The 20,000-nt window shown below is 64.2% G+C and overlaps 2 protein-coding genes and 1 long non-coding RNA gene across 32 annotated transcripts in view; 2 read left to right on the forward strand and 1 right to left on the reverse strand.

The window, feature by feature from the left end:
* NFYC (nuclear transcription factor Y subunit gamma) overlaps positions 1-3,434 on the forward strand; it is a 27,455-nt gene extending 24,021 nt beyond the window's left edge. For 7 of the 21 annotated variants that reach the window (XM_025143070.3, XM_015297832.4, XM_025143077.3 and 4 more), the window contains 3 exons: positions 1,207-1,314; positions 2,015-2,074; positions 2,561-3,434. In XM_025143070.3, coding sequence (XP_024998838.1) covers positions 1,207-1,314; positions 2,015-2,074; positions 2,561-2,680 — 288 coding nt within the window. In that variant the 3' untranslated portion in view covers positions 2,681-3,434. The remainder of the gene's footprint in view (positions 1-1,206; positions 1,315-2,014; positions 2,075-2,560) is intronic. The other 14 variants (XM_025143071.3, XM_015297833.4, XM_025143079.3 and 11 more) reach the window with 3 other exon arrangements.
* On the reverse strand, positions 3,028-6,724 carry LOC107055029. Its single transcript, XR_005841656.2, has 2 exons — positions 5,444-6,724; positions 3,028-3,761 (listed from the first exon to the last, which is right to left on the reverse strand). It is a non-coding gene; the product is annotated as an uncharacterized LOC107055029 (long non-coding RNA).
* Positions 6,725-7,334: 610 nt separating this feature from the next.
* Positions 7,335-19,987, forward strand: KCNQ4 (potassium voltage-gated channel subfamily Q member 4). Of its 10 annotated transcripts, none has more exons than XM_040651781.2 (15): positions 7,335-7,596; positions 13,042-13,132; positions 13,640-13,766; positions 13,858-14,033; positions 14,124-14,249; positions 14,305-14,442; positions 14,581-14,676; positions 14,838-14,926; positions 15,479-15,637; positions 16,090-16,134; positions 17,462-17,679; positions 17,762-17,861; positions 18,021-18,152; positions 18,299-18,434; positions 18,511-19,987. In XM_040651781.2, the coding sequence occupies exons 1-15, from the start codon at positions 7,352-7,354 to the stop codon at positions 18,724-18,726; spliced, it is 2,094 nt and encodes a 697-aa protein (XP_040507715.1). In that variant the 5' UTR covers positions 7,335-7,351; the 3' UTR covers positions 18,727-19,987. The 10 variants fall into 10 exon arrangements, with proteins under 10 accessions (XP_040507715.1, XP_024998828.1, XP_024998829.1 ...); XM_025143060.2 differs by having other exon boundaries at positions 7,337-7,596; positions 17,759-17,861; XM_025143061.2 differs by having other exon boundaries at positions 7,337-7,596; positions 14,332-14,442; positions 17,759-17,861.
* The last annotated feature ends 13 nt before the right edge of the window (positions 19,988-20,000 follow it).

Genomic DNA, 20,000 nt, shown 5'->3' on the forward strand with positions numbered 1-20,000 from the left:
ATCCGTACCTTCGCCTCGACCTCGCTGGGACTCTTTGGAGCTTACTCCCATTTCTGGAAGAACAGTCTCTGAATTGCTTGCATCCATTCTGTTGGGAGCGTGGTTGAAATGGAAGCAGGAAGCTGCAGTGTGGAGCACATGCTCAGCAGGCAGAGCTCAGTGCAGAAATGGATTCTTTACTGCAATGTCTGCTCGTGTGGAGTTGATTTGCTTATGAAATAACATTGGTGCTTTTGGACACAGCTGGGAAGGCAGCGGTGCTGGTGGCAGTGCCAGGACTGTGTGCCAGGGACTCCAGCCATGGTCACTGAGCGGTGTTCAGGTGTTCTGCATGCCTTCCTTTCCCCTCCTTAAAAACAAAAAAGACCTCAAAATATGTTTGTATGTAATGCACCGTAGGGCTGTGAATCAAAACGTTCTGAAGTTAAATAATGCAACGTGAAGAGCTCAGTGATAGTATCAATCATGTGGTGACCTTCTTATTGCTTCTCAGTGTGTCTTAGTCCCACTGGCTGCTTCTGTCACAGAAAACCCAAACTGGGAGCTGAGGTTACCATGATGACTCTGCTCAGACCCCTCTCCCCAGGCACCCAAGATCCAGGCTGTAGGAAATAAATGAACTTGCAATGGAATGTGACACACAGCACTGACACAAAGTGTTGGCCTTTGCCAGGTAAAGAAGAGTTGCACTTAAGGGTTCTAGATATTATCTTGTGATATCCCTGAGTTTTGTCATCTCTGCTGTCTTCAATTATTTGGAAGTTTCCTGTGTTTTCTTTGTTTTTGGCAGCATGTAGTAGCAGTGTCACGATGTGCAGCTATCTTGGAAGAGTTGTCTGTATGTGAAACAACAGAGCCGAGCAGTAGCTGCATTCTGGTGACTAAAAGGGAAAATGAGTGTTCTTGATGCTCTGAAACGTAGCACTTAATTTGCTGTAGCTACTAACTGGCCTCTTGTGCTGGAGGAGGAAGTCCCGTGCTTCTTTGAGGCTTTCCTTCAAGAACCTGGAGGAGTTCTGTGGACTTGGCTCTTGCCCTGGCAGGGCCTGTGCTAATTCCTCACCTCCACCGGTGATCAGCTGGAGCTCCCCAGTGTCATCCATTACCCTGGCTTCTGTTGTGGAAACAAGAAGGCAAGTTTGTGTGTTTCAGGTTACACAGTTACCTGTTTAATTTTCTTTCCCTGCCCCCTCCGCTTGTCTCCAGGTTCAGTTGAATGCTGGCCAGCTGCAGTATATCCGCTTAGCCCAACCTGTGTCAGGCACCCAGGTAGTCCAGGGGCAGATCCAGACGCTTGCAACCAATGCACAGCAGGTATGCACTCGAACGGCAGGGCTGGCGTTTACTGTTACAGTGTTGTTCCCTAACTCCTGAAACTGCAAATTCTGGTGGAACTTACAGCTCTTGGGCTAGGGATCCTGAGTTTCTTTTCTTCCTGTTTACCTTCATCAGAATAATAAAGCAAGGAGCGCAGCAGATGTTTCCTTTACCTGTATGTGAAAGCTGCATGCGTGTGTGTGTCTTACTGCATAAAGCCCTTGCTGCTTCTGAGCTGGTTGCTGGTCCGTCAGCCTTCTCTTTACTTCTTCTGGTTGGGTGAGGGAGGAGCAGCAGCGTGAGCTCTCAGAAAGCTTTGCAGCGGTGACACATCAAGGCCAGCACTGCTGCCAGCAGGTTGGCTCAGGATCTTTGGGGCTGCTCATTAAGGGATTCTGCTCTGCCTTCAGAGGACAGGAGGGCTGCTGCTTCTCTGAGATCCCGGAGGCCACGTTCTCCTTGTGAAAGCCAGAGGACATGCTTTGTGAGGACTCAATCCCATGTCCTTTGTTCCTGACTTGCAGTCAGCACCAGCATGACCGCAGGCTGCTGGCCTGGGCTGTGTCCCACCACGTGGTGGGGCAGTGAAGTTTGCAAGAGCAGGAAAGCTCTTGAAGGGCTGCGGCAGAATGTTGTCTGTGGGGTTCTGACCCTCTCCAAAGCTCTGTCACTGATTGTCCTTCTCTTGTCCGTGTAGATAACGCAGACAGAAGTCCAGCAAGGACAGCAGCAGTTCAGCCAGTTCACAGACGGACAGGTAAGAGCTCGGAGTGTGTTGGTGCTACATCCCTTCAAAGTCAAAGCGGACAGGACTGTCTTTGGGTTTGTGTGTGTTGTGGCAAATCAGCTCGTCCAGGTAAAGCACTGCTACTGCAGCCAAACGCAAACCAGAGGCAGAATAATGGGTCTTGTGCCACTCTTAACTCAGGTGGATTCTTCAGTGTTCTGTGTTTGCTCCAGATTAACACAGTCCATTTTAGTCCTAACCAACTTACAAATAAGTCTTAATGTTTAGCTACTGGCTGTTGCAGAAGTAGCACAACCTCAGTCTGGGCATCAGAAATTACAGAATTACTTTATGATTTAGTGATAAATGTCTGCTGGCAATTCGTGGTCTGGTTCTGGGGACAGACTTAACACAGACCTGATTGCTGCTCAGGGTTCATGCACAGCACTGTGCTCACAGGGAGCAGCGCTGTGTGTGATGAGAACTGACCTCCCTTCCCCTGCTTCTGTCTGCCAGCAGCTCTACCAGATCCAGCAAGTGACTATGCCTGCAGGCCAGGACATCACGCAGCCCATGTTCATCCAGTCCACCAACCAGAGCTCAGATGGCCAAGCCACGCAGGTGACAGGGGACTGAGCAGAGTCACTCTGTGGGGAAACAAACACGTGCCAGCCCGACGTTCACCTTACCGACCTGGTCTGAGGAATACATTGCTTCTGTGTCTCTGTACTTGACAGTAAGCCTACAGTAGGCTGCAGTCTCTGGTGCACTATACGCCTTCCTCTGGTGGGTATGAGAGCATATCCAGCAGACACTGACAGGAATGCAAGATTTTTATTTTTGGAAGTCAATATTTCAGTATATTCGGCTGCTTGTTCAAAGCCCCTGGAACTGAAAGAGAATGGATGGAATTTGTAGCATCTCATTGAACAACGTGTAAAAGGTTCTTATCGAGTGAAATGATTAAAGGGTACTGCGCCTGGTTTGTTGCAAGAGCTTTATTCCTGGTACTCTGTTTGTGTTTCTCCCCGAATAGAGCTAGATTCAGTCCTACCATCTCAGTGGTCTGTTACGGGTGGGAGGGGGGAGCGTGGATGTGTGTTAGGTTGCCCTCTCCTGCCTCCTTTTTTGGTAAGCTGGAGCATTGAATATATGCAGCTAGGGGGCAGGGAGTAGGGGGAGAGTAATTAAAGTGAAAACAAAAACATTCCTTGTATTATGACTGTATTTTCTAAAGGCAAAATGATTCCTGAACTTGACCCGGTTTGTTCCAGAGATGCTAATGGCAGTCTGGATGAACCCCAGCCCCACTGTTCACTGTTGTACTGGCTTCGGTTGATGCATGTCACATAAGCTTCCTCAAACGAAATAAATTCCCTTTGTAAGATAACGTGTGCCCTCTCATTGAGAAGCAGAGCCTGGCATCAGCCTGGACCCGCAGTGAGGAGCAGTGAGCGGTGCAGTGCTGCAGGGATGCTGGCAGCGGCGCGGCCGGGCTGAGCTCTTGGCTGGAGCTCGGGTGAGGTTTTGCAGCTCGTAGTCTTTGTGTCCGACGTGGGGCAGTGTGACGTACTTGGCGCTGTGTCCCAGAGGGGCTCCGTGGTGTCGGCAGAGCTGGGACAGCACGAGGGACGGTGCCAGCGCCGGCGGCTCTGCTCTTCTGCTGGTGGAAGCGCTGAGTTTGCCGTGGTTCGGCGGTGCGAGAGCCGGGAAACCGCTGCTGGGGGGCGGGGGGGGGGAGAACCGCAGATCGGGGAAGGTGGAGATGGGGAAGAAGTGCGGGGTGAGAGCTCTGTGCGGGGAGAGCGGCCACGAGAGGGCACCCGCGGGCGGCTGCGGTGGGGCTGTGTGCTCGGAGCCCCCCCGGCTCGGAGCCCCCCGCACAGCCGGCCCGTGGGCTGACCGCCGCCCCGCGTTGGAAGCTGCTCTGCCAAAGGAAAGCTCTTTCCCCAGAGCAGCGTTCTGTGCCGCAGGAAAGAGTTTCAATTTGAATGGGGGGAAAAAAGGAGAGGAAAGGACCTCTCCTGTCCTTCCGAAGGGACGGCGGATGGCTGCGAGGCGGTGCGGCTGACAGGAGGGAGGTTTGCTGCGGGAGCCCCAGTGGGGAATGCTGAGGATGCTGTGTTCCCCCGCAGCATCGCCCCCAGGGCTGCCTGGAATCAGAGCTCTGCCAGCAGTGTGAGAGCTGCGCGCTGTGCAGGTAACCCCGGGGCTCAGGGTGGTAATACTGAGCTCATAGCGGAGATAAGGCCGCATCTGCGCTCCCAGAGGAGTGTCCTCAGCGCCTCCAGCAGCGGTGGTGTTATGAAGATAGCTGAAATCGTTTGGCTGTCACAGGTACTATAAACCCCAGGCGTTCATAAGAGCCAGATCTCCCATATAAGGCTGTGTGCGCCGCTCCGATCCCTTTGGTCCCCACCCGTAGGAGCGGTGGCTCAGAAATGATTTGGGACCCATTTCAGTGGGCGCCTTACAACCCCAACCGGGGGCAGACCCTGGGCGCACTGCTGGGCAGCACACACAGCACACACAGCACACACAGCACACTGCACAGAGCAGCCTCAGCACAGTGCAGCATCCCCGTCTGCCCCGCTTGGTGCTCCCCCCCCCCAGGAGCAGTTTCTGTGTCCCCTCGTTGGGATGAGCTCAGCGCAGCCGCGGTGCGGATGAGAAGGGCAGCTGATGCCGGGGAATGCTGCACTGTGCTGCTGACAGCTGCTGTGCCCCGGGTGCACATCTCAGCTGCCCTGCCTGAGGAGAGCACGGCCACGAAGGTCACAGTGCTGCCGGCGGCTCCAGGCACGATGGAGAGGTGCTCAGTGGCACGGCCCCAATAGGACCGGCCACCACGGTGGGGAACGGCGTCCATAGGAGCGTGGCTGATGTTGCTGAGGCCTTTCCAAGGCGCTCGTGCTCCGGCTCTTCCCTTCTGAGCACCACAAGCAGTCCAGCTCTGGGGAACCTCACCTGGAGACCACGCGGGCACAGCAGCGCAGCCCATCCCAGCCGGAGCCCCGCAGCTCAGGGTGGGCTCTCCACCCCCTATTTGCTGGGGCACAAAAGCTCCGTGCCGGGCGCCGACTGCCCTGGGCTGAGGCCACGCTTCACACAGACACAGGTGCTGCCACGGCTCCTGCAGCTCCCAGCAGTGTGCCCTCATCCCCCGCCCAGCTCAGCCGTGTCCCCACTCCCAGCACAGGACCCCTCACGCCGTGGGGCTGCTCACATCCTCCCCTCCGTAATATCAGCCCCAGCGCTGCCCCAGGACCCCCGGCACCCCCATCCAGGGCACCAACCCGGGGCTTTGCTCTGCACCCATCGCAGCCCCCCCATCCCACCTGCCCCCCCCCTTCCCCGGCCAGCAGCTCTGCAGCTGCATACCAGGGCTGCAAAACTTACTGGAAATCCTGTAGTTGCAAATCCCGGCCTCCTGTCCGTGCCAGGAATTTGAGCTGCAATCCCAAGAGGGCAGCAGGCTCCAGGCACGCAGGCCTCCCCGCTCCTCGCATTGCCCAGCATCGGAAACGCTCTTTAGGGCCGGACCGGAGGAGGCACCGCTCACAGCCGGGATAACTCCTGCAGGCTTCCCCGGCCCCATTTGTGGGTTGTGCCCATTGATTCCAGCCGGCTCCGTCCGCAGCTCCGGCGGTGGTGGAGGTGCCCACTGCAGCCCCGTGCTGTGTGTGTGCAGCTCAGCCCTCGGGCACAGCTGCACCTGCAGCGCTGTGAAGCAGGGGAGGGTTGCACGGCTGGGGCAGCCTGGGTGCGATCTGCAAAAGCGAAACTATCGCGATGGAAGCCTCGGGGAGGGCCGTGCTGAGCCGTGCCGGGGCTCCGGCCCTCTGATTTATGAGCGGCTCGCAGCGCCCAACAAACAAGTTGGAGGAGTGACGTCTGTGGTTAAAAAATAAATCAGCGGTTCTTTGCTTCCAAACTGAGCTCTCCCAATGCTTCCCCAGCAAGAGCGGGACGTCGGCCGGACAGCCCATCGGCAGCATGGAGCAATTCCCACCTCCAGGCAATAAATGCAACGGTTCCCACTGCCCAGAGCCCCCTCTGCAGGGACCCCACACCCCACACGTCCTTCGGGGTCACCTTAGCTCTGCCCCTGCACGGCCCTGAAGCTTCGATCTGTCCCCAGGTGAAACCCAACCCTTCAGAGCGCAGCCCGGCGCTGCACGAAGGCAGCAGTGAAGGTCAGGGAGCTCCCGCAGCGCTGAGGGGCACGGGGTCCTATTGGGGAGCACGGGGGGGGGGGGCTGCAGGGATCCGGAGAGCGCTGGTTTGGCTTTGCACGACTTCAGCCTCCGTGGACACAGCCGTCACCGCTGTGCTGGGGTTTGTGCTGGGGGCTGTCGGCAGGATGGCTCCTGGGGGTGGGAAATGTTGGCCGGAAACCATTTCCCCCGTGCCCAAATCAACATAAGCGTCTATTTACTGTGTGTGCGCTTCCCTGCACCTCCCCAATACCGCAGTGCTCACACGGGCACACGCCGGTGCCAGGATCTCCAACCACGTTAAATAATTCACCGCCCCGCGCCGTAACTGCTCTGCTCTGCGGGAGCTCAGGGCGCTCTCACGGGGTGGGGGCAAACGGCCTCCGCGGGGCGCGGGTCCGGCTGGGAGCGGGGCAGAGCGGCGGGGGAGCGAAGCGCGGGGGGCGTCGGCGGATCCGGAGCACGGGAGGGGACGGATGTGCGCGGCCGAAGCGCTCCGTGCGGAGCGGCTCCGTGGGGCGTCGGGTACCGCGGGGTTTGGACGCTCGCTGCTGGGATGCTCCGTACCTGCGGCTTCGGGACGCTGCTCCCGGACGCTCCGCGCTCGGCCGTCAGGGACGCGCGTTGCAGGATGCTCCGCGTCCGCACGTCGGGATGCTCGCTGCGGGGACGCTCGCCGCCCCGCCGCCCGCGATGCTCTGCAGCGTAGGACGGCCGCTCCGGGACGTTCCCCGCTCCGCGACCGTACGCTCCCCGCCCAACGCGGGGTCGGCGGGAGAACCCCGGCCCCGCTGAGCCCTCGGAGCAGCGACCCCCCGCGGGGGGATCCCCCTCCCCTCCGCCCCAGACGGGGCCGCGCCCCCCGCGGGCGCCCATCGCGGCGGTGCCGGGGGCGGGGGCCAGGTGCTGCGGGGCGGGCCGAGGGGAGCGGCGGGGGAGGGCCCGCAGGGGCGGCTAAAGGCAGGTGGCGGCGGGCGGCGGGCGGCGGCCGCGGGAGGGCGGGCCGGGACGGGACGGACGGGCCGAGCGCTCCGCAGCGCGGGGCCATGCGGCGGGAGGCGGCGGGGCGGTGAGCGGGGCGGCGCGCGCCATGGCCGGGGCGGCGCGGAGCGGCGGGGGGCGGCGGGGGGCAGCGCTGACGGCGGTGCGCAGCGAAGACGGGACCCCCCCTCCCAGCGCTCCCCTCAACCGTCGGGGGGGACCGACGGCTCCGCGCCCCGCGGCCGCCTCCCGCCCCGCCGGGACCGCGCGCAGCTGCCGCCGCCGACTGCAGAACTGCCTCTACAACGTGCTGGAGCGGCCCCGCGGGTGGGCCTTCGTGTACCACGCCTTCATGTGAGTGCGGGCGGCGCGGGACCCCCTTCGCTCGCGGGGCGGGGGGCGGCGCGGGGCGCCGATGCTTTTACCGAAGCATCCCCGACCGGTCGGGGTCCATCCCCGGCGGTCGGGGAGGCGGGCCGGGCCGGGGGTCGGGAGGGTCCGTGCGGAGCCCGGCTGAGCCCCTGGGGCTCCTCCGAACGCGCTGCCCGTCGGTCGCCGTCCCGCTCCGGCCCCGGCCCCTCCCGGGTTCCCGGCGCGGGGGGAGCCCCGAAGATGAGAGAAGGGGACTCCGGAGGGGTCGGGGTAGGACCGCCGGTGCGGGGCCGCGGGGGAAGCGCAGCACGAGTGCCCGCCTCGCGTCCCCCGAACTGCGCCCGTGGGGTGGGGACGGCGGCCGTGGGTAACGCCGTGGGGCTGCGGTGCCCGGCGCTGCGCGTGAAGGATGGCAGCTGGCACCGAACCACGGAGCTGTGCCCGCTGCTGCGCTGTGACCGCCGGCCCCGGCGTTACGGCATCGCCCTGCGGACGGGGATGCTCCGGGCTCACGGCCGCTCCCCGCCGCGCGTCGGGGCCGCCCCGGCGGAGCTGAGCCGTGCGTGCACCGAGGGCCGCTTTGCTCGGGGGCGCCGACTGTGCCGGGGGCCCGAAACGCTCCGGGCGGCTGCGGGGGGACGACGGGGTGACGTGGGGGGACGCTGCCTCTCCTGCCCGGCTGCGCCGTGAGAAAGGCGGCCGCTTCGGAAAGTGGGTCTCGCCGAAGTGCTGTCCGGGCGGGCCGTCATCTGATCGCCGCGCACCTGAGCTCCCCGGGGAGCGGTGCCGCTCCTCACACCCCCGCGCTGAGCATCGGAAATAATACCTGCGCTGCAAACGCTGCCCTCGAAAGAGCTTTAATTAAGGATGGCAGCTGAAACCCCATGGAAAGAAGGGGGGGGGGGGGGCGGTCGGGCTTTTGGGTGCTCACCGGGCTTTGGCAGAGGGATCCTCAGTGCGCGCTTCCTCCCGATGCGTGTTCTCCCACGCAGCACTGCACGTGAGGTGCACTTCGGCTCGAGGCACTGTGGGGCTCCCATGGGTGCACCCGCTGGGGCCGTGTGTGGCTCCAAGCGGCCCCTTCCCTGCCAGCCCACAGCCGTGACCCGGCCCTCCTGTAGCACCCTGCAGGGCCCACGTTGGATGGAGCGGAGCAGCTCTGCCCCATTTCCCCCTCCCTCAGCTGGAGATGAGGCACCGGAGTGAGCTGTGCATGTCCAAGCGGTGGGCTGTGAACGAGGAGGGCTCCCCCCCTCTGCTCGGGGACACGGGGGGCACAGCGGTGCTGCGGTCCATGCACCCATCCCAGGATGGTGGCAGCTCCCCACAGCCCGGCTCTGACACCGAGATGTGCTAACACAGAAATCCCACTGCGAAGCAAAGCGCTTCTCCCTCCCCGAGCAGTTCAGCTGGGCTGAGCTGAGACCTCTTATTGGAGAAGTTCAGTCTCTTTCTGCTGTCAAATTGATCCCAAATAGCTCCCTCTAAGCCCGTGTGGGTGCAGGGGGGATTGGCACCACCCCATCTCTGCAGCCCCCAGCCCTGCCTGCTGTGAAGCTGGCCTGCAGTGGGGCCGCTCCCACCCCTCCGTCCCCACGCTTCGGGGCCGTGCTGTGCCTGGGCTCCTGGTGCAGCTCAATCAGAGCTTCTGGCCCCGGAGCTTACGGAGAAAATCTGGGAGCGCGACTGCAGCCTTAACCCAAAGCTTTACAGCCAGAGGCAAAGGCAGACTTCCTTTTTCAGCCTCCCCTTCACGTGTGCAGCGCTGCATCGGGGCGGCGTGCGGAGCTGAGGGCAGGGAGCAGTGCTCCGGGTGCTGCTGCCCCACGGGGTGCTCAGGGCGTGGAGCTGTGGGGCGCAGGGGGACCCAGCTCTGTTGGAGTGCTGCTTTGGGGGCAGCAGCACCTACTGCATCCCACAGCCCGGTGCCCAAATGCAGCCCCCGGGGCCGGGCATGGCACGGGGGGCGCTCGCTGGCACAGCGCAGTGCAGGTGCTGCTGGTGGGGATGGCAGCAGGACGAGCGGTTTCGCTGTGATGCCGGGGATTGCGGAGCCTTTGGCCGCTCTGCTCGACGCTGAGCACGTGGCAGAGTGCAGCAATCCCAGCCGGGGCCGCTCAGAGGGCCGCAGCCCGGGGGCTGTGCAGGGAAATTGCTTCATCCCCCGCTCGGCGCTGCCTGCCGCGCTAAGAACCTCTCCCATATCGGCTCTGAGGTTTAACGCGGCGCTCATCCCCAACCGCGGGCGGCTCACGTGGGGCTTCAGCAGGAGGAACGCTCTCCTCTCCCAACTCCCGCATTCAGGCGGTGCCAACGGGATGGGTGCTGAGGCCGGGGAGGGGGGGGGGGGTGCTGTGCCCCACAGTGGGGCCGTCCCCGGGGTGCGCTCACCTTGCCTGGCTGTGAAATGGGAGCTGCTTTGGGGCAGTGCCTGCACGGAGCCGCCGGCGCAGCAGTTCCTGAGCCCGACGCGCTGTCGCTGGGGCGTAAAATTAAGCGACGACGGCGCAACATGAAACTCCGCATTGATTGCCTGCTTTATTTTCTTTTCTCCCCTAATTACCCCTTTTGCTGCTCTGGAAGCTGCCGCCTTCAGCACGGGTTTGGGCCCAATGGCGTTCGTGTCCCCGTGCCCCAAAGGTCCCCAGCAGAGCCCCCCTTGTTGGGCTGCGTGGCCGTCCATGGGGCGCTCCGTGCGGAGCATCTGCAGTGACTGCGTGGGGTGAGATGTGGGGCACAGCCGTAGGGCGACGCACCAAAGCTCTGGGCCTGCGGGCTGCAACCGCAATGTGGGCACTGAGGGGGCTGCGGGGCGGCGCTCAGCCATGGAGCCCCGTTGGGGAGCAGTGTCTGCACCCCCCGTCCCGTTGCAGCGCGGGGCACACGGGGCGGTTGGCCGTGCCATGGTTACGCTGCAAACAGCGCAGTTATTTATATCCCGGGGCGGACAGGCCGCCTGCCCGGCTCTCCTGGAAGGCTGCAGGGCGGATTTATAGGACACGCTGTTTATACAGCCCGGGCTGAGCTGATGGGGCCGTGCGGAGCAGAGAAGCGCCGACCCCATCCCCATCCCCCCCCCCCGGAGTCGCCGGGTGGATTTGTCCCACGCTGACCCCTTCCCCACAAGTGTGGGTCAGCCCACGTGTGCCCACCCATCCCCACGCCGAGCTGTCAGCACTGTGTGCCGTTTTCCTGCCCAGCACCGGGGGCCATAGCACAGCTGTTTGCCCCCTCCCGCTCACCCAGGGGTCCCCCCCCAAACCCACACTGCCCTTTGCCAACCGGGGCTGCCCCAGCACCGCTTTCCCTGACCTCAGCATCTTTCCCAGCTCACCTGCTCCATCCCCTCCCGTGCAGCCGCAGCATATGGCCAAGGCCGCTCTAATGAAGATTAATGCGAGGAGATTCGCCTTCTCCAAGCAGGGCCCCCCCGATGGGTTTTAATTAAGATGTGGGGGCACGGAGGGAGAAGTGCTCCTGCAGGCGGGCGCTGTGCCTGCAGGGTGTGAGCTGCCCTGCACGCTCTGTGTCACTGCAACGCCGGGCAGTGCTGCTGCGGAGTGTCCCCTCCACCCGGGGCTGTGAGGACCCCCTTCCTTCCCACCCCCCCCCCAGCTGGCCGTGCCATAAAGCCGCTTAGGAGCTGCCGGGACGGGGCGTTCGCGCGGCTTTGTGAGTTAATTCCCAGCAGGTGATGCATTCCCAGCAAGTTGTTTCCCAGCCGGACCGCTGGGGCTCACATGACTGTGTCCTATACCAGGGCTGGGGGGGGGGGCTGCCACCCCTAAACAGCCTTCCCCAGGCGGAATGTTTTTTGCTGAGGGCTCTGGATGTAGTGCTGGCTATCAGGTGTCTCCCAGCATCCCTCCCTGGGGCCGGGCTGCGGGCATCCCTCACCTGCATGGTCCCATCGCTGCTAGGAACGGTGCCTGGGGAATAAGGGACCCCCCCCGCACCCCAGGTTGGCTGAGGAGCACCGGCCTTTGCAGCCAGGGTGATTTCTGCATTCTCTTCTGCTTTGTGCTTCGCTGCCTGTGTAATTGCCGGCTAAATCCCGCTTGGATAATCCTTCTTGCTGATGGTGCACGAAGGCGCTGCCCTGGGCCGCTCCTCCAGACCTCGTTTTGCTCCTGGGGCTCAGCGGGGAGCGGTGCCGCTGTGTTAAGGGTTGGCACAGCGCTGCGGTGGGCACAGAGGATGAGCACCGGGGGGGGCAGAGCTGCTGCAGCACAGCACAGCACAGCACAGCACAGCACAGCACAGCACAGCACAGCACAGCACAGCACAGCACTGCCCGCTCCTTGCTCAGCTCCGGCCCTTCCATCCCGTCCAGCAGCCCCCTCCCCAGCATCCCTGCATCCCAGCCCAGCTCCTCTCCTTTTGCACTCACACCACACGGCGGCCCGCGGTGACCCTCCCCCCCCCCCCAGCGCTCTGTGCTGAGCCCCCCCCCACATCCCCGCGGTCGCAGTGCCCGCCCCGGGGCCGCGGTACCCCCCGCTGTCGCACGGAGCGGCTCCGTCCCTTCGCACCGTCACGTGGCGCAGTGGCACCAACCCTCCGCTTTCCATTTTTAGAACCGCTGGATCAGGGGAAAAAAAATGTATTTTTGGAGAGTTTCGTTTGCTTCAGCTCCAGGATCTATTTTTTTTTTTTTCCCCTCCTCCCTATTTTAAATGGGCCAAAGCCCCTTCTGCCCTCAGCCGGCTCTCGGGGCGCACGGCCTCAGGGCAGCTCCCCATCCGCAGCCCCGGGCTCCGTCCCCCCCCCGTGTCCCCGTGGTGGCAGTGGGGCAGCAGACGCTCCGGTCCCGCTCTGCAGCAGCACAGCCCGCCGTGCCGTGGGGCCTCGGGCTCCCTGCCTGCCTTTCGTTAGCAGCAGTTTTGCCGGAGGAAAGGCTGCAGGGCTGCGGCACGGCCTGGCGCTGAGCCACGCGGCTGCTGGAAGCCCGGCCTTCCTCCTCCTCCTCCTCCTCCGAGTGCTGTGGGATGGCCCGGGGACGCGTCTCCATCCCAGGGGATGGGACCGTCGGGCACAGCTGCCCCGTGGCACACGGAGGGGGTCGTTCCTGTGCTTGCGTGGCCCCAGGGGGAGGCGGGTGTGGGGTCTCCCCGGAGCCTTCCCGGTGCTGCACACCCTCAGCCTCCCCCATAGCAGAGCTGCTCCCAGCTCTGAGCATCCCCCCGTCCCTCTGCTGGGGCCCAGAGCTGCAAGCAGAGCTCAGGTGGGGACTGATGAGAACCAGGTGGGGCTCCATGAGAGCTCACTATTAATCCTGAAGCAATTCCTACAGTTCCCACAATCGGTTAGGTTAGGAGTTGGGCACTGCAGGCTGGAGCCGTGGGTCGGGGTCAGCTCCGAGGAGCATTTTGTGCCTCCCTCTACGGGCACTGCCTCTGACCCCAACCCTGCATGCTCTGCTTCCAGATTCCTGCTGGTCTTCAGCTGCCTGGTGCTCTCCGTCTTCTCCACCATCCAGGAGCACCAGAAGTTGGCCAACCAGTGCCTCTTCATCCTGGTAAGTGAGAGGGGCGCTCAGGGTCCCCCTCCCCACACCGCACCCGCTGTCACCCCATAGCCCTTCCCCACCCCTCAGCCTCTCTTCACCCCTCTGGTGTGCATCTCTGTGGGGGGGGGGAGGGGCTCAGGCCGGTGGAAGAAGCAGGGCAGAGGTGGGGGGGGGAGAGGGGGGGTTAAGAAAAGGCCGACTTTCCCCCCAAACTGTCAGAAAGGGCTGACGCCGGAGTTCTCCCGAGTGACGGAGCCTAAATCGGGAAGGTCCTTGTGACTTTCCCGCAAGTAAGCAGAACGGGGCCGGTTGGGGCGCGCGGCCGGAGGACAATGCTGACGGAGGAGGAACAGAACCCGGCCGTGCGCGGGGCCGGCAGGAGGAGGAGCGCGGGAGCCGCCGCGCCGGGGATGTCCCGGGGGGGACGCGGCGCTCCCCGCGCAGCGCGGTTCAATGCGCCCCGTCCCGAAGCGCCCACCCCGCGCTGCCCGCCTCGCGCTGTGCTTTTCCCCGCAGGAGTTTGTCATGATCGTGGTGTTCGGCATGGAGTACGTCGTCCGCGTCTGGGCGGCCGGCTGCTGCTGCCGCTACCGGGGCTGGCGGGGCCGCCTGCGCTTCGCCCGGAAACCTTTCTGTGTGATAGGTAGCGCCGGGGGGGCGTGGGGACGGGGGGACGCGGGGTTGGGGGCTGTCCCCCTCGGTGCTCCCCGTCACCGCCCCCCAACCCCCTCCAGATTTCATCGTCTTCATCGCCTCGGTGGCCGTCATCGCGGCCGGCACGCAGGGCAACATCTTCGCCACCTCAGCTCTGCGCAGCATGCGCTTCCTGCAGATCCTGCGCATGGTGCGCATGGACCGCCGCGGCGGCACCTGGAAGCTGCTGGGCTCCGTGGTGTACGCGCACAGCAAGGTGGGGGGCGGCCCCCTGTGAGCCCCCGCCCCGTGTCCCGCCATCCCACACCCCCACCCCCCCGGCCCCGCTGACCCTCCCTGCCTGCAGGAGCTGATCACCGCGTGGTACATCGGTTTCCTGGTGCTCATCTTCGCCTCCTTCCTCGTCTACCTGGCCGAGAAGGACACCAATGGGGAGTTCGCCACCTACGCTGACTCCCTCTGGTGGGGCACGGTAAGCTCGGCGGTGGGAGGGTGGGAGGGGGCTGTGGGGGGGGAGCTCCCTGCAGGGCCCCCCGTGCTCTGTCCCCGCGCAGGTGACGCTCACCACCATTGGTTATGGGGACAAGACGCCGCAGACGTGGCTGGGACGGATGCTGGCAGCCGGTTTTGCTCTGCTCGGCATCTCCTTCTTTGCGCTGCCTGCAGTGAGTGTGGGCGGGGTTGGGGGGCGGAGGGGTCCCCGCTCTCCACGCCCCATTGCGGGGCAGGAATTTGGGAGGAAGGGGCAAAATCTGCCCCTGTGGCGGTGACCCCCGTGTGCCCCATCCTCCCCCCATCTCCAGGGTATCCTGGGCTCCGGTTTTGCCCTCAAGGTGCAGGAGCAGCACCGGCAGAAGCACTTTGAGAAGAGGAGGACCCCAGCAGCAAACCTGATCCAGGTACCCCATCTGCACCCATCTCCTCCTGCAGTGCCGCCGTCCCTCCGTGACCCATGGCCGGATCCTGACTTGGGGGCTGGGGGGGAGCGGCTCTGCTCCGTCTCCACGGGATGGGGGTCCTCGGCGGCTCAGGCTGACCCACGGACAACCTCTCCCCGCAGGCCGCCTGGCGGCTGTACTCCACAGATGCCAGCCGGGGGTACCTGACGGCCACGTGGTGCTACTACGACAGCCTGCTGCCCTCCTTCAGGTAGGGGAGGGGGCACGGGGGAGCTTATCGGGGGTCCCTGCAGGGCTGGTGGGTGAGCACTGCAGCCAGAGAACACGTGGGGCACACAGCCGCAGCCTGGTGGCTGCCCAGCGCCCCCCTCCCCACCTCACAGCACCCACCCCACCCCACCTCTCACCCACCATCGCTTCCTGGGGGAGGAGCGGTGCTGACAGTCGCAGCTCACAGCACGAAGCCGCACCGCACGGGGCTCAGCCCTCCGCCCTCCTCCGCCTCCAGTGACGGATGGACGCCTCTGGTTCACCTTTTTGCTTTCCCGAAGGCGGGGAGTCCTCACCAGCTGTCCCACGGAGCTCCGTGCCCCGCAGTGGGTCCCGGTCCCACTGCACCGGGAGCTGTGGAGGAGCTGCATTGAGGAAGGCAGCGCCCGCTCCGCTTTTGCTTTTGTTTGGCTCCGTTTTGGCGCTCGGTTTGGCACGGAGGACCCGGCCGTGCTCCGCCTTGGTTTTGCTCATCTCGTTTCTTTTGGGAAGTTTTAATTTCTCCATGTTTTTATTTAACCCCCAACCTCAGAGAGCTGCTCCTAATGTTTGAGCACTTGCACCGAGCCCGCAACGGAGGATTTAGGAATTCAGAGGTGAAAAAATGGCCTGATGGAGCCCCGCCGCCGTATCAGCCCTTCTTCACCTCTGGCCAGAAAAGCCCCATCCCCGCCGCGTGTGCCGGGGACAGGTAGGGAGCAGCCGGCTCTGCCCCTGTGTGTGTGTGTCTGCGCGTGGTGCCGCCGCCAGCAGCAGAGCAGCCGCCCCGGGACGCTGCGTGGGGGGACCCAGCGTGGTCCCCGGCTCCAGGGGCTGAAGGGCACCCGGTGTCCCCGGTGCGCCACCCGGGACAGGGCAGCGGCTCTTTGGGTCAGGGTCAGTCGGGGCCGACGGCTCAGCTCTGCCTCCCCGCGGTGCCGGAGCTGCGGCACAGGGATGTGCTGAGCTGTGGGGCTGCCCCACTGCAGGGCTGCGGGCACACCGAGGTGAGTACGGGCCGGGAGCTCCCGGTCCCATCCCCGGCTTCTCCGCGAGCATCGCTTCTCATAACATCTCATCTTCTCTCTCTCCCCTCCCCTCTTCCTGCTTACCTTCCGCTCTCCATCCCCCCCCCACACCTTCCCTGCCCCACTCCCCCCGAAGCTGGAAGGAGGAGGACGCGCAGCCCCACAAGTGCTTGAGCCTCAGGTAACGTCCGCCCCAAAACGTGGCCGTGGTTTGGCCACCCGCCCCACTCTGTGCCATCCTCCCATGGGGACACCGCACCGTTCCCGTGGGCACCGCTCTGTGCCACCGCTGTGCACCCACACAGAGCTCCGCCACCGGGACCGACAGCCATCAGTGCTTATGCAGGACCTACACAAACGTGCTCACATTTCTCACCTCCGCAGCGGGGAGGAGACGCCCGGGGGCTCTGAGCCCCCACGTGGGGGTCAGGCACGCTATGGGGCTGGGGCGCCCCGACTCGGCTCAGCTCACTGATGCTCTCTTTCTCTGTGTCCCTGCCCTGCCCCCAGCCAGGCGGGTGGTGGGAAGCGGAGGCTCTTGAGAACGTGGGCCACGTGGAGACGGAGGTACCGTGGCCCAGGAGCTGCCGGGTGCATGGGGGGGCCTGCTGGGCAGGGGGACTTGGGGGGCTGTGATGCAGCACTGGGGGCTGTGCATGGCTTGGGCTGGGAGCCGGCTTGGGCACGTTGGGCTGTGCCTCAGTTTCTCTCCGTGCAGTGTGGGTGAGCCGGGTTGTGCCACGTCTGACAGCAGCAAACTGAGGGTAACCCCATGGCAGTGTACCCCACAGCCTGCCCCCCCCCCCCCCCCCAACCCGGGGAAGGAATTTTCCCATCCTGTGTGTGCTGCCAGTCCAGACCCGGCTCCTGGCCAGGGAAATCCCTGCAGCTCTCCTTCCGACTGTGCTTTTGTGGCATCCCCTGCACAGCAGTGGGGGTCTCCCTGCACTGTGCTGTGTGCTGAGTCCTGCACAGCTCTGACTCTCTCAGCCTTTGGGTCCCGTTCTGCTTGGCCTCCTCGCACGTCCCAACGTGTGCCTGCAGTCCCCCATCACCCCAAAGGCAGCGCCAGGTGCTGTTTTTGTGTCGGTCCTACATAAATGATGTCTGCTGTCCCCCCCAGCCCCGAGCCAGCAAAGCGGTTGGTTTCGGGAGCAGAGATGGCAGCGGGGCTGCAGGAGCAGAGCAGAATGGTGGTGCAGCCTGCAGGAGGAGGAGGATGGCAGGGCCCGCCAGCCCCACGTGTCAGCGGGCTGCTCCGTGCACTGCTCTGCTGCGCGTCCCCACCTCTGTCTGTCCCTCCGCCATCTGTCTGTCTCCTCTCTCTGCTCTCAGGAAGAGCTGCGTTTGAGGCTGCTCTGCACGGGCATGCAGTGACGCCTGCTGCCAGCCTGAGCTCGTGCCCAGTCCATGTGCTGGGGGCTGCCCATCCCTTCCACCCCCCGTCCCCATCCCTGCTCCCCGGGCACCGACCAGGCGCTGATTCTGCCACCCACCCCCTCCTGCAGCACCAAGATGGGCATCAAGGAGCGCATCCGCCTGGGCTCCCCGCAGCGCCTGGGCAGCCGTGGCCGCCTGCACCTGGGGCCCCCCCTGCACCGCTCCCCCAGCACCGAGGCCGTCCCCGAGGCCCCCAGCCCCAGCAAGGTGCACAAGAGCTGGAGCTTCAACGACCGCACCCGCTTCCGCGCATCGCTGCGCCTCAAACCGCGGCTGCAACCTGAGGGTGAGCGCTGGGAGGACGTGGGGGGCCGGGGGGGCTCAGCGTGGGGGCTGAGACCTCTGCCGCACCCCCACCCTTGCAGCAGAGTGCCCACCAGAGGACAGCGGTGAGGAGAAGGGCTCCCACTGCGACCTGACCTTCGAGGACATCATGCCAGCAGTGAAGACCCTGATCCGTGCTGTGCGGTGAGCGCATCCCGCCCCATGTCCCCAGGCAGTGGGATGTGCGGAGCCATGGGAGCTGGGACCCCACCACCGCCCCATAGCACCAAACAGACCCCCGGCTGCTGGCCATTCTGCCCGCCCCACACCTGCATCCAGCTCCCCCCCCCCCCCCGCCCGCAGGATCCTCAAGTTCCTGGTGGCCAAGAGGAAGTTCAAGGAGACCCTGCGGCCCTACGACGTGAAGGACGTCATCGAGCAGTACTCAGCTGGGCACCTGGACATGCTGGGCAGGATCAAGAGCCTGCAGACACGGTGAGATGGCCCCGGGGGCGGGGGGGACTCTGCGGTCCCGCAGGTCCCCAGCTATGCGGGCACATCCTGACGGCCCCATGGCCATCAATGGGGCCCTCCGTGACCCCGCTCCATTGGGAACGATGCGCCGTGCCCCCTCCCCGCAGCGTGGACCAGATTGTGGGCAGGGGGGGCCCTGCTGCTGACAAGAAGATCCGAGAGAAGGGGGAGAAGGCGGTGCTGGATGCAGAGCTGGTGGATGAGCTGAGCATGATGGGCCGTGTGGTCAAGGTGGAGAGACAGGTACGGAGGGGACGGCCACCGGGGCCGTGTCACCGTGTCACCGTCCCATGGGGCCCCACTCATCCCATGCCCACAGGTGCAGTCCATCGAGCACAAGCTGGACCTGCTGCTTGGCCTCTACTCGCAGTGCCTGCGCAAGGGCTCAGCCAACTCCTTCAGTCTGGCGGCCGTGCCGCTGCCCCGTGAGCCCGACATCACCTCGGATTATCACAGCCCCGTGGAGCACGAGGACGTGTCGGCGTCAGCCCAGACGCTGAGCATCTCCAGGTCGGGCAGCGCCAACATGGACTGAGTGGTGGGATGGGGCCGCGGGGACGGCTCCGGCCATGGGGGGTGTGGGGATGTGGGGACACCTCAGGTCTCACCCGGCCCCACAGAGCTGCGTCCCTCTCTGCATTACTTGAACTCATTGTCCATGCGGGTGGGCAGCAGCTGCGCGCTGTGGGAGGCGCTGCGGTAGGGATGGGGGGGAGCAGCAGCACTGCGGTGGGTGCTCTCCAGGGGCAGTGAGAGCCCCCAGCCCAGGGCACGTATCTGCCTCCCTGTGAGGGTCCTGCACGTCCCAGAGCCGCACCGGGACCAGCACAGCTATGCAAGGCTCCAGCTCCGGAGCTGAGCCCTCGGGCACAACCCTATGGGGTCTTATCGGGGTGGGGGGTTTACCCCTTCGCCCTTCTCTGCCAGGGTTCCCCCTGCTCAATGGGCTGCGGCTGCACCTCCAGAAGTGCAGCAGAGCCTTCTGCCCCTGCATGCTCCCAGGGCAGTATCTATCTATATATGTAGGAGACAGATATGCAATAATGTCTTAATATGCAACACCCCCGGGAAAAGCCACCCGGGGGACATCCGTAGGCAATAAGCACCTCCTGCCAGCACGCGGGGCTGCGTCCTGCTCCGCGGGGGGCTCAGACCCCCGGAGGGTGGTCCCAAGGCTATGGGGCCGGCAGGAGGAGCGGGCGGTGCTCCGCCAGGAGCATTCCTCCCTGCCCCCTCTGCAGGACTCCTTCCCTGCTCGTCCCTGCCCCCGTCCCTGTCCCCTGGGGGTGACTGCGGGTGGGGACGGCGTGGCGGTGGCCCTTTGCACGCTGCTTGCACCAGGGCTGCTTTCCCGTCCCCCGTCGCAGTAGTGCCAAAATTTGTTGGTACCCCCCGGGGGGGCTCGTGGGACCCCCTTTTGCCTTTGAATCGTGGGGATCCCAACCCCACTCTGCTGCTGCTGCTCCCAGCAGGGCTGCGCCCGGGGCTGCCCTCAGCCCCTCCTTTCCCTCCGTAGTGCATGTGAACAGCATGGGCTGCGCTCGCAGCCCCCCAGGCTGTGCCGTGAGGCCGGGGGTGCCCACGGGGTAATGCACAGCCACGCCGTGGGTACCCGGCCCTGGAGTGAGGGTGCATGTGACAGCTTCGCCCCCAGCCCCGCTCAGTCCTTAACCCGTAGGGCCCCTCCCCGGGGCTGGCTGGGCCCCTCAGCCCTCTCCTTTCTCCCCCCAGCCGCCCGTAGTTACCTCACTTTATTAACTTATTAACTTATTTCTTTCATTAAACTTTGAAGTAGACGCCGCCTGCCCG

This window comes from Gallus gallus, chromosome 23 (assembly GCF_016699485.2).
Source record: "Gallus gallus isolate bGalGal1 chromosome 23, bGalGal1.mat.broiler.GRCg7b, whole genome shotgun sequence".
Lineage (NCBI taxonomy): Eukaryota > Metazoa > Chordata > Aves > Galliformes > Phasianidae > Gallus > Gallus gallus.

Excerpts from the sequence above, each read along its gene's own strand:
- KCNQ4 (XM_025143060.2), top strand. The coding sequence starts at position 7,352 with ATGGCCGGGGCGGCGCGGAGCGGCGGGGGGCGGCGGGGGGCAGCGCTG. Across the intron at positions 13,133-13,639 it reads ACCAGTGCCTCTTCATCCTG|GAGTTTGTCATGATCGTGGT; the intron begins GTAAGTGAGAGG and ends TTTTCCCCGCAG. Across the intron at positions 14,927-15,478 it reads AGCCTGCTGCCCTCCTTCAG|AGAGCTGCTCCTAATGTTTG; the intron begins GTAGGGGAGGGG and ends CCCCAACCTCAG.